Genomic DNA, 12810 nt, shown 5'->3' on the forward strand with positions numbered 1-12810 from the left:
AGGCCCCGGATAACAAAAGCATTACTGAAAAAGAAGAACAAAGTGGGAGGCCTCATTCTACCTGATTTTAGAACTTCTTATACTGCCACTGTAGTCAAAAAAAAACCTGGTACTGGTACAACAACACATACATAGACCAATGGAACAGAATTGAGAATCCAGACATTAATCCATCCACATACGAGCAGCTGATATTTGACAAAGGCCCAAATCAGTTAAAAGGGGAAAAGACAGTCTTTTTCAAAAAATGGTGCTGGCATAACTGGATATCCATCTGCAAAAAAAGAAACAAGACCCATACCTCACACCATCCATAAAAACTAACTCAAAATGGATCAAAGACCTAAATATAAAATCTAAAATGATAAAGATCATGAAAGATAAAACAGGGACAATGCTAGGAGCCCTAATAGATGGCATAAACAGTATACAAAACACTACTAACAATGCAGAAGAGAAACCAGATAACTGGGAGCTCCTAAGAGTCAAACACCTATGCTCAATCAAAGACTTCACCAAAAGAGTAAAAAGATTACCTACAGACTAGGAAAAAGTTTTTAGCTATGACATTTCTGATCAGCATCTGGTCTCTAAAATCTATATGATACTGCAAAAACTCAACTACAAAAAGACAAATAACCCAATTAAAAAATGGGCAAAGGATAGGAACAGACACTTCACTAAAGAAGACATTCAGGCAGCTAACAGATACGTGAGGAAATGCTCACAATCATTAGCCATTAGAGAAATGCAAATCAAAACTACAATGAGATTTCATCTCACTCCAACAAGGCTGGCATTCATCCAAAAACCACAAAATAATAAATGTTGAAGAGGTTGTAGAGAGACTGGAACACTTATACACTGCTGGTGGAATGTAAAATGGTACAACCACTTTGGAAATCGATTTGGGGCTTCCTTAAAAAGCTAGAAATAAAACTACCATACCATCCAGCAATCCCGCTCCTCAGAATATATCCTAGAGAAATAAGAGCCTTTACATGAACAGATATATGCTCACCCATGTTTACTGCAGCACTGTTTACAATAGGAAAAAGATGGAAGCAACCAAGGTGTCCATCAACAGATGAGTGGATAAATAAATTATGGTGTATTCACAGAATGGAATACTATGCATGAATAAAGAACAGTGAGGAATCTGTGAAACATTTCATAACATGGAGGAACCTGGAAGGCATTATGCTGAGTGAAATTAGTCAGTTGCAAAAGAGCAAATATTGTATAAGCCCACTATTATAAGAACTTGAGAAATAGTTTAAACTGAGAAGAAAACACTCTTTTGTGGTTACGAGAGCGAGGAGGGAGGGAGGGTGGGAGAGAGGCATTCTACTAATTAGATAGTAGATAAGAAGGGAAAGACAACACACAATACAGGAAAGGTCAGCACAACTGACCAAAAGCAAAGAAGTTTGCTTAATAAACTGAAAACTTTGAAGGCCAGCATAGCAGGGGCAGGGGTCTGGGGACCATGGCTTCAGGGGACATCTAAGTCAATTGGCATAATAAAATCTATTAAGAAAACATTCTGCATCCCGCTTTGGAGTGGTGTCTGGGGTCTTAAATGCTAGCAAGTGGCCCTCTAAGATGCTTCAATTGGTCTCAACCCACCTGGATCAAAGGAAAATGAAGAACAGCAAAGATACTAGGTAATTAGGAGCCCAAGAGGCAGAAAGGACCACATAAACCAGAGACTACATCATCCTGAGACCAGAAGAAATAGATGGTGTCTGGCTACAACTGATGACTGTCCTAACAGGGAACACAACAGAGAACCCCTGAGGGAGCAAGAGAGGAGTGGGATGTAGACCCCAAATTCTTGTAAAAAGACCAGACTTAATGGTCTGGCTGAGACAAGAATGACCCCCAAGGTCATGGTCCCCAGACCTTCTGTTAGCCCAAGACAGGAACCATTCCCAAAGCCAACTCTTTAGACAGGAATTGGACTGGATTATGGGATAAACGATGATACTGGTGAATAATGAGCTTCTTGAAACAAGTAGACACATGTGACTTTGTTGGCATCTCCTGTCTGAAGGGGAAATGAGAGGGTAGAGGGGGTCAGAAGCTGGTCGAATGGATACAAAAAGAGAGAGTGGAGGGAAGGAATGTGCTGTCTCATTGGGGGAGAGCAATTAGGAGTACATAGCAAGGTGTTTACAAATTTTTGTATGAGAGTCTGACTTGATTCGTAAACTTTCATTTAAAGCCCAATAAAAATTAAAAAAAAAAAAAGATAATTCAAAAGCAGCTGCAGCAGTACAGGGAACTGCCAGAAATTCAAGCTGGATTCAGAAGAGGATGTGGAATGAGGGATCTCATTGCTGATGGCAGATGGATCTCGGCTAAAAACAGAAAATACCAGAAAGATGTTTACCTGTGTTTCACTGACCATGCAAAGGCATTCGACTATGTGGATCACAGTAAATTATGGATAACAGTTCGAAGGATGAGAATTCAAGAACACTTAACTGTGCTCATGCGGAACATGTACATAGACCAAAAGGCAGTCGTTCCAAAAGAACAACCGTATACTAAGTGGATAAAATCAGGAAACGTGTATGTCAAGGCTGTATCTTCTCACCACAATTATTCAATGTGTATGCTGATCAAATAATGTGAGGAGCTGGACTATATGAAGAAGAACACGGCATCAGGATTGGAGGAAGACTCATTAACAACCTACTTTATGCAGATGACACAATCTTGCTTGCTGAAAGTGAGGAGGACTTGAAGCACTTACTGATAAAGATCAAAGACTACAGGCTTCAGTACGGGTTACACTTCAACATAAAGAAAACAAAAATTCTCACAACTGGACCAATAAGCAACATCATGATAAGCAGAGAAAAGATAAAAGTTGTCAAGGATTTCATTTTACTTGGATCCACAATCAATGCCCGTAGAAGCAGCAGTCAAGAAATCTAACAATGTATTGCATTGACAAATCTGCTGCCAAAAAAAAAAAAAAAAAAAAAAACCTCTTTAAAATGCTAAAAAGCAAAGATGTCACCTTGAGGACTAAGGAGTGTGACTCAGGCCATGGTATTTTCAATTGCCTCATAAGTATGCAAAAGCAGGGCAATGAATAAGGAAGACTGAAGAAGAGTTGGTGCCTTTTAATTATGGTGTTGGCATTTCCTCTGATGCATTGTGGCTATCAACATCTATTCATCTTGAAATTGGGGGAAGGGTAACTTAAAGATTGCCCCTGGGCACTTGAATTTGGGGAAAAGCTAACTTAGAGATTTCCCCTGGGACTCTTTATCCTCACTACACCCCTGCTGCAACGATGGGCTCAAACATAGCAACATTTGTGAGCATGGTGCAGGACCAGGCAATGTTTTGTTCTGTTGTATGTGGGGTTGCTATGACTTGGAATAGGCTTGTCTGCACCTAACAACAACAACAAAAGTTTTTCCCCAAATCCTTTCCACTTCTTTTTTTCCATATTTCTATGAATTGTATCAATATCTCTCTACCCAACACAATCAAAACCTTGGAAACTATTCTTACTCACCCTTATCGCTAATCTCTCTTACTCATTCATCAATTCCTGTTGACTTTATACTGTTTAACGTGATTTCAATGGGTTATATCCATTCCTTACTCTTAACATCAGTGACATTGCCTTAGTTCACATTCCCAACTTGTCTCCTCTGGATGGCTTCTTTGGATATCTCTGCTTTGCTATAACCTCTTTCCAATTCACTCTCCATCCATAAGTCAGAGGGGTTTTCCTAAAATGCAGATGTTATCTTGTCACTCCTATAATTAAAACCTGTCAGTAAATGTAATTGATAGACTAAAATCATACTTTTAGAAGAATAGCATAAAAGTATGTTTTCAAAGTCTATCTTTTGTCTGCTCCTGCTGTTTTACACTTAACATACTCCCATGTGTATATTTTGCTTTATTCGTTCTAATATTCTTGAGGTTACATGAGTACACCATCCCATTTTATGTATGACTTTTAGATATTCTTTCTTCCTCTTCTTTTACTTCAGTTGATTCTTCGCAGCCTTCAAAACTCAGAGTCCACTGTCTCCTGCCTCTCTGAAGGACTCACTGACTGAGTTGGGACCACACTAATTGCATAAGGTGTACTTTGTTCATCTATGACCTTACCTAAATTATAGAAATCCTATCTGTCTTTATGGTTTGTTTCAAGAGAAAGGACTGGATCTCATTAAACTTTATAGTTGAAAGTATTGTGGAGGCTGCAAAATGTTTTGGGGAAAAACATTGAGTCAGGCAGATGTGGGTTTAAACCCTGGTCCTTTCATATTCTAGGAATGAAATTTTGTCAAGCTATTTAAATTCTCTGAGTCTTGATTTCCTCATATGATGGTAGAATAAATAATATTAACCTTACTGGTTTATTATAAATATTAATTAGAATGATGCATGTAAATTGCTGGTATATAGGTTAGTCTATACATTATAGTTATCATTATTATTAACGTTAACAATGAAAGGTCTCAGAATATGAGATCTTAGGCCTCTTTCATTTTTTGTTTCTGTGACTCTGTTTCTCTGTTTCAAATTTTTGATATGTCTGCATCGCATCATGATATTGTGAAAATTCAGTGCCAAATTAATAGGTGCTCTGTTTCACTCTCTTCCCATGATTCAATCCTCAAGCATGAAAATGAAAGGCTTCAAACATTAGGTTTGTGTCTATACATTTGTGTAAAAAGACACCTGTGGTTCAAAATAATTGCATTTTTTCTGCATAAGTGTGGAGGGGATGCATGTGTACATATAAAGACAAAAAAAGTCAGGAATGCCTCAGTTCTTGTGGATTATACATCTATTTATCAAAGTGTCTGTTTCACAAACCTATGATGATGACAATATTGACAAAACACTCTGAACCTGGCAGTAACAATATCTGAAATATCACCTAGCCTTCATCTTCCAGATTCAAATCCACTGATAACGTAAAATGACTGTGACATATTTTTACTGAGACCTCAAAGGAAATCTCATAATCTTAGCAAAGGTCACATTCTAGTGCTTAACACTCCAAATGCTGAGAAAATTAATTATCTTTCTTAATTGTCCAGCTTCTGTGGCAAACTTCAGCACATTTCTCATGTTTTGGCTGAGGAGTTAGAGAAAAGCTGTATGTTAAGGAACACCACCTGTAGCTGGGGTAAGAGCAGTGTCCCTGGAGCAGCGGGAGCCCACGCCAAAGTACAGTGAGTGAAAGGGAGAGGTAGAGATTCACTCACTTGCCTGAGAATAAACGTGTAGCTGGGGTAAGAGAAGTGCCCCTGGAGCAGTGGGAGCCCATGCCAAAGTACAGTGAATAAAGGAGAGAAGTAGAGGATTACTCACTTGCCTGAGAATAACCTGCCTCTTCTTTGTGCTGAGTGGTTTGTGAGTCCACAGGAAAAGCCTGGAGTGGCTTATTAAGAGTCAGTTATAAGTTAACAAAAGGTCCGTCTATGATTCTTCCCAGAAAAGCACAGGGGCTTTATTCCCAGAAACTTAAAAGTGAAGACATATTTAGTTATCTAGCTAGGAAGGAGAAAACAACTACCAAATAACTAATGTTCAATTCCTACATATTCAAGTAAATTCAATCTAGGTGACCCGTCTTCTGCGAAAAAAACAAACCTAACCCGATGCCATCCAATCAATTCAAACTCATAGCAACCCTATGGGACAGAGTAGAACTGCCCCACGGTGTTTCCAAGGAGTAGCAGGTGAATTCGTATTGCTGATTTTTTGATTAGCAGCCAAGCTGCTAACCACTAAGCTATTAGGGCTCTGTCTTTTGTGAAGCTGTCCTTAAATTCTATAAGGAGGCATGCCACGGCTCCTTTTATTTTTTACTATGTCCCCTTTACCTGCCCTGTCATTGCATTGAATACCTTGCACTGTAAAAAAACTTTTATTGTGTCAGTCCCTGAAGAGTAGGGACCATGCCTTGCTTATTGCTGCAGTCTCCCGTCAGGTTCCAGAAATTCCTGGAGTCTAGTTGGTACTCAGTAATGCTCACTGAATTAAAAAAGTCTCTATGATTAAATTAAAAAATAAATAAATAGCTAGATACCCAGAGAACAAAAAAACACCCAGTGCCATTGAGTCGATTCCAACTTATAGCGACCCTACAGGACAGAGTAGAACTGCCCCATAGAGTTTCCAAGGAGCTAGATAAGCTAGATAATAATAAAAATATGTAATTTTTTATGTAGATAATTTTTTTTTAGATATTATCTAGATAAGCTAGATAATAAAAAAATAGCTAGATAAGTGCCTTAAATGAACCAGGAATTACAAGAACTTGACAAGGCAGAGACTGAACTTAGGAGATAGGAACGATGCAGCAGGAAGTGGGGTGTCTATGACAGATGTATTCCTCACCTTAAGTGATGCTCCAGCAGGAAGAGCCCTGAGGAGTCTTTCTGCTGTAAGAGGCTACTACAGAATCTTAAGTGTCTTTCACTACTAGTCACTTCTGACACCACCTCTAATAAATAGGGAGGCTTCTCTATGGGCTGTGGCCTATCTCTCTCCGCTTAATCTCCTTTACAATGTCCCATACTCTAGATAGTGGTAAAAAGTGAGAAACAGGGACACAGGGAGAGAGACATTAGGAGAGGACATGATAATGACCTAGTAGGAGCAAGGGAAACAGAAACCAAGAACTCAGAGGCAGGGCCCCAGGTGACAAATGTGAGACTCATAGAAAACCAATAAAATATGCCTCACAGAGGGGAAGTGTTCTCCTGGTATCTGGGCTGCCTCTGAGGGGGGCATATTTTAAAGTCCTGCATCAGCCTTAAATGAGACTCATGAACACAGAGAGAACTTGGAAAAGAATATTTCCACACTCAGGAGAGTTCCACAATAGCCCTCCCTGCTCTGTCCCAAGAACACCCTCAATCCCCAGTTCGATCTCCATGATGACCTTCTGCCCTAACTTATGAGTAACACTGATGAAGAGGACTTCTGATTCAGAAGGGCTGAACAGCAATCTCTGAATGTCAAAGAGGAAATCAAACACGTCACCCAAAGTCTGTGCTCAAGTTTTCCAAAGATATGAAGCATGAGAACTGGCTCAGGTAAGACTCGGGGAAAAGAGACTAGTCTGCTGTATCTACATGTGCTATATGTGATGGTGAAGATGTAACCTAGGGCCATGTTAAATGCTCCTGTGAATGCCTCAAACAGCTGTGAAAGCTAAATGGGACTGGTAGGTGTCTGCAATCTCACAGGTAAGTTTGCAGCAATGTGTGATCTGAATGGTAAACACTAAGAGGTATGGAAGAGGAAGGGTTAGTTTTGAGGAACCATACCTAGAGACACCAGCTACTCAGAGCCAGGGGAAACCAGCTTACAACTACTAAAAGGTGTCAGACTAGAGCTACTGGGGGACTCAGTGCCACACTAGCCAAGACAAAAAAATAATTACACAATAGCTGTGGCAAAGGCAAAAATCAGTTGTCAATAATCTTCCCTCAAGTCACAAGTCTCAAAACTGACCACATTTTCCACACCTGAAATCCCACGGACCACCTCACAGCTGGTTTTATCATCTTCACACAGGAAGTTCAGTCCATTCTTGGTACTTCCTCAAGACAGTGCTGGTGACTGTGAACAAGGCCCTGGGCAAGCCAGCTATTAATAATAGTCGGCAGGTCCCACTGGATTCACAGACAAGCCTGGACAGAACCTAAGTTAGCATCCTGATTGACTGGAGGCACATAGCGCTGAAGCTAAAGCCCCCAGGGATGAGTGATTGGACAGGAAAGGCAGAGCAGAAATGGTACCTTCACTTGAATGGGTGGCCCACCTCTGTCCAGCATAGTTCATCACTCCTAAATGAGTGTATCCTGATGGTTGTGCTGGGAAACCTCATGTGTCACACTGCTCTGTGAGCTCAGACTTCTTATTCTTACAGAACAAGCTTGGGACTCAATGAGTTCTTGGGTGGATACTGTGGTTTAATGTGCTCATTGTTCCAGCTGCAGGAGTGCTGGATGTTGAAAGCTCATAATGAGTCAGTCTCCCTTGGCCTAAGAGACCTGTCTCCCCCAAGATTACTTTTCCTTCTCTAGTGCAGCCTGCACCCAGTTACTACTCAGTGTAGGAATACAAAGACCCAACCCCCTTTCTTCAACCTGGGGCAACACTGAAGAGCCATCTCAGCTCAAGTACTACACATCAGTCAGCAGAGATCTCTGGGGCAAATGCATCACAATTGAGCTTCTTTGCTTCATCCTGCTCCCCTCACTTTCTGACAGATATTGTTGCCAGGTACAGCCCCCAATAAACATTCTATATGCAATATTTTTTAGTTTCTTTTTGGAGAACTCTACATAACATGAAAAGCCCACCTGCCTCAGAGGAAATGCTCTGTTTCTTCTCCAAAGGATTTTGACAGGCCCAAAGACACCCACCTACGGTCCAAAGCAAGTACAGGCAAAACAGAGTCTCCTTAACATTCCATTCCAGCAAGTTCTCAATGTAATTGGCTCAGGCCTCCTCTATCACATCTCCCCATCACCAGGCAGACCCTTCCTTTGGCACCAACTCTGACTAAAGCAGCTACCACTCCACCCAGGTGACCATATTCTCTTGGGGAACAATGCTTCAAGCAGTACAGTCCTTTCATTCATCCAGTCAACAAGTATTTCATTCACAGCTGGTGGAAAGCCTCATTTATTCATTCAGTCAATAGATATTTATTAAATATCTACCGACTTAAAATCTTCTACTAGATGTCCCAAAAAATATATATATATATATAGTTAATGTGATAAAAAGTCCTTGCCTTCATTGATCATGGATGATATATATTAAGTACATAATCACACAAATAATAATGATTGTAAGTATTATAACTTAAAACTACAGTATGTTAAAAGCCTGTAAGAGGAGAACCTGCTCCGTACCAATTGCTGTCGAGTCAATTCCAACTCTTGGCAACCCCATATGGGTCAGAGTAGAACTGTGCTCCATAAGTTTTTCAATATCTGTTTTTTCAGAAGTAGATCTCTAGGCCCTTCTCCCAAGGCTTCTCTGGGTAGACTTGAACAGCCAACCTTTCAGTTTGCAACCAAGCATGTTAACTATTTTGTACTACCATTGTCATTCACAGTATACAATTAACCCAACTCAAACGATATCCCTCTCCTGCCCCTCACCTTCTCAATGAAAATTAGTTCTCTTTTTTCTACAGGACTTTCTGACTTGGAATCAATCTCTACCACAGCACTATAACATTTTATCATAATTTCTCTTTTTTCAAGTTGGTCTTCCCAAAACACTGATAGCCACTGTAATTCCAGAACCTGGTAATTACTCAAAATGGAGAATAAAATAATGAAGGAAAAAAGAAAAGGGGAGCATATGAAGAAAAGAAGAAGGACAATTTTTCTTCTTGTTTGGTTTATACCTATACAGAGGAGTGAGTCTACCTTATGCCTGTAGTTATGTCGTCAGGTGTCTCTACACAGTGCCCAAACTATCACCATTTAAAATTATTGACTTCAAAAAGACTAAGTTAAAGTGATATTAGTAATGATGACAGGATAAGGAGAGTAAGGTTCATAGTGATTGTGATGGTGATGGTAGTTTTGTGACAATGTATTTCATTTCTTCAAAAATTTATTGAGTGCTTATGGTGATTTACACAAATGTATTCAGTTATTCAAAACATGTACTATTGTAATGAATGAGGAAGGAATATGCTAATGATGACGCAGCCCATTAAAATGGTGAGATTTATTCAACAAACATTTATTGAGAACAAAACATGTGACAAGCACTAACCTAAGAATACAGTGGAACTCACAATCTAGTGGGGTGACGACAAAGATTATTCAACCAATCAAAAAATGTATATGATTATGAATTAATTATGAATAATGAATGAAATATACACAGTGCTCTGAAATCTACAAACAAGTGAGTTGAAAAATCTTTGCCAAGGAAATGGAATTTGAACTGAGGTTGAAGATGAGTGGAAATGGTGGTGATAAGAGCAGGGAGGTGCATTCCCACTAGAAAGAGTCCAGACAAAGGTCCCATGGCTGGAGGGAGCATGGCACATTTGAGGAAATTCAAGAATGGCCTTTACGTATATTGAGAATACATAACACCTGAACAACAAATACATATTACAAAGGAACACAAATTTTTAAGAACATACAACAAACACACTAAAGTGATGCCAGTGGAGGGAACTGGAAAGGTAAAGAGAAAGGGTAAGAGGTAGAAATAAAGTCAGCAGATAAATAAAACAAGACGTAGAACAATTATTGTTAGAAATAAAACTAAGAATATGGTTAACTCATGTCTCTACATCTGAGAATACAAATGATGAAATTAAAAAAAAGCAATTACCGTTACTCACAGAAACTAACATATACATCACTTAGGAGTTACAAAGAGTCTTCTATCTCAAAAATAGGCTGAAAAAAATACATAGAAGAATCTAAGCTTTTTCTTCATTTCTGGAGTCATAATTATAAAAAGAATTTCTCCTATAAACTAAAATATCTAAATTATGTCCGTGGTTTGCCACCCTTGAGCCTCTAAAGCCAAAAAGTCTCAGATAGATACCGCCTATTCACTTCAATAGAATGGACGTGTCTGCCTGGTGGTGGAAGTTTCCCTGTGTCAGCTCATGTGCCCAAAATACACACCTAGTTCATCTCCCTCTTCTCTGAACTCCTAAAACACTAGAATTCAAGTCAGTGAAAGTCCTAATTGTTTCCCAGTTACCTGGTACACTTTTCAATGCAAGTAAACCATAAACTTTCAGAGGGAAAGGGTACCAAAAAAATTACTTGCTGATTGATCAAATGAAAAAACCAGCCCCTCACAGTTTTGCATTGCAATATCTAGACACCTAAAGGCTCAGAAAAGATTTACTAACTTCCACACACTCAAGATAACTTCATTTCCTCTCCCTTAACTGTTCAAACCAGGAAAATGACCTGGGCAGTAGGACTCTCAGCCCACAGAGAAGGGCCTTGCTGGCCCCTGAAGTATAGCTCGTGGGAGCTATACTCAAATGGGGTCAATCTGATTGGGGGTCAGAACTCTGAACAGCTGGTCATGTATCTGCTTTGTCTTGACTCCATACACAATGGGGTCCAGTGCAGGGGGAAAGAGCAAGTAGAGATTGGCAAGGATGACCTTGAAAGCAGAGGCAATGGGTGGCCCAAACAGCTGCATGGCCACAGAAAGAAAACCTGGTCCATAGAAGAAAAGGATGACACAGACATGGGCCGTGCATGTGCTGCCTGCTTTGCCACATGACTCAGGGGAAGAAGAATGCATCACAGTTCTCACAATCTTCCCATAGGAGTACGCAATAAAGGCCACATCATCCACACCAAGAGAAATTGCCACAGCAAAGGCATAGAGGTTGTCCACAGTGGTGGCACCGCAGGCCAGCTTGACCACAGCCATATGCTCACAGTAGGTATAGGCAATTGTGTGTGAGCCACAGTAGGGAAGCTGATGGGCCAGGCTTGGAAATGAGATGGTCAAACCCACACCCCTCAGCACCACTAGGCCTCCAATCTTGGCAACAACAACTGGGTTAAGGATGGTTGCATAGCACAGAGGGTTACAAATGGCCACAAAGCGATCCAGGGCCATGGCCTCCAGCACTCCTGACTCCATGGCAGAGAATGCGTGGATGAAGAACTTCTGAGAAAGACAAGAATGGAAATTGATGGCTGTAGCACCAAACCAGAAAATGGCCAGCATCTTGGGCAGAGCAGAGAGGGAGAGGACTAGGTCAACAAAGGAGAGCATGGCAAGAAAGAAAAACATGGGTTGGTGAAGGCTGCGCTCTCTCTGAATGAGAAAAAGCAGGACACTATTCCCTATTACTGCAAGCAAGAACATGAAGCAAAAGGGAAGTGAGATCCAAATGTGGACAGCAGTCACCCCTGGGATGCCAGTCAAGAAGAAAGTATGTGGGAAGAGATGAGAATTATTCGAAAAAATCATGGTCATCCTTGCACTTAAAAAAAAAAAAAAAGCCAAACCTGTTGCTATTGAGTCAATTCCAACTCACAGCAACCCTTTAGGACAAAGTAGAACTGCCCCAAAGGGTTTGCAAGGAGAGGCTGGTGAATATGAACAGCCAACTCTTTAGTTAGCAGCCAAACTCCACTGCAAAGAAAGGTAGGTTAGAGTCAAAAATATAGTGATTGGAAGCTCACCATCATTACCACCAGTACAACCAATATCCCCAACAGTTCTCGGAAAATGGCTGAAAATAATTTTCAGTTTAGTCAGTATTTCTACAAGATCTTCAAAAGCAGAAGAGGCAATTCAACATGGTCTAGTGAAAAAATGCATTGGACAAGAAGTTGGGAAATCAACTCCCAGGATTAAATATCCTATTATACATGTGACTGTGGGCACCCACAAAACCAGATTCAAGTAGATACCCAGCAACTATCGTTAAATAAAATTCCTGCTCATCAGACTCGTATTCCCAGGGGCTGATGCTTGATTTAATCAACACTGACTTCAAGTGTTCTCCTAATCTTATCCCATGAATTTTCATTTGAAAATTCTAACCTCTGAGAAATTCCTTAATTTGGAAATATCCAACTCGTCCAGGCTTCACCTGATTGTCAGAGTTACAGAATAAATGATGCCTGGTGACTCCAACATTAACCAGGCTCTTCCTTGGATTATTCCCCATTCATTTCACAAATGCACGTCATGTTTCTCTGTCCAGTTTCTCAATGGTTGCCTCACTTCACCACCTGCGTTATCTCCCTCTCCTTTGGGGTGCTCTGGTAG

The 12810-nt window shown here is 40.3% G+C and overlaps 1 protein-coding gene across 1 annotated transcript; it reads right to left on the reverse strand.

Annotated features, from left to right (window-relative positions):
• Window positions 1-11049: 11049 nt before the first annotated feature.
• On the reverse strand, window positions 11050-12003 carry LOC126080070 (olfactory receptor 52N2-like). The gene has a single exon (XM_049891383.1). It carries the CDS (start codon window positions 12001-12003, stop codon window positions 11050-11052), a length of 954 nt encoding a protein of 317 aa, XP_049747340.1.
• Between the last annotated feature and the right edge of the window lie 807 nt (window positions 12004-12810).

Source organism: Elephas maximus, chromosome 7 (assembly GCF_024166365.1).
Source record: "Elephas maximus indicus isolate mEleMax1 chromosome 7, mEleMax1 primary haplotype, whole genome shotgun sequence".
NCBI lineage: Eukaryota > Metazoa > Chordata > Mammalia > Proboscidea > Elephantidae > Elephas > Elephas maximus.

Bases quoted from the DNA above. Each gene is read 5' to 3' on its own strand.
- LOC126080070 (XM_049891383.1), bottom strand. From the start codon at position 12,003: ATGATTTTTTCGAATAATTCTCATCTCTTCCCACATACTTTCTTCTTG.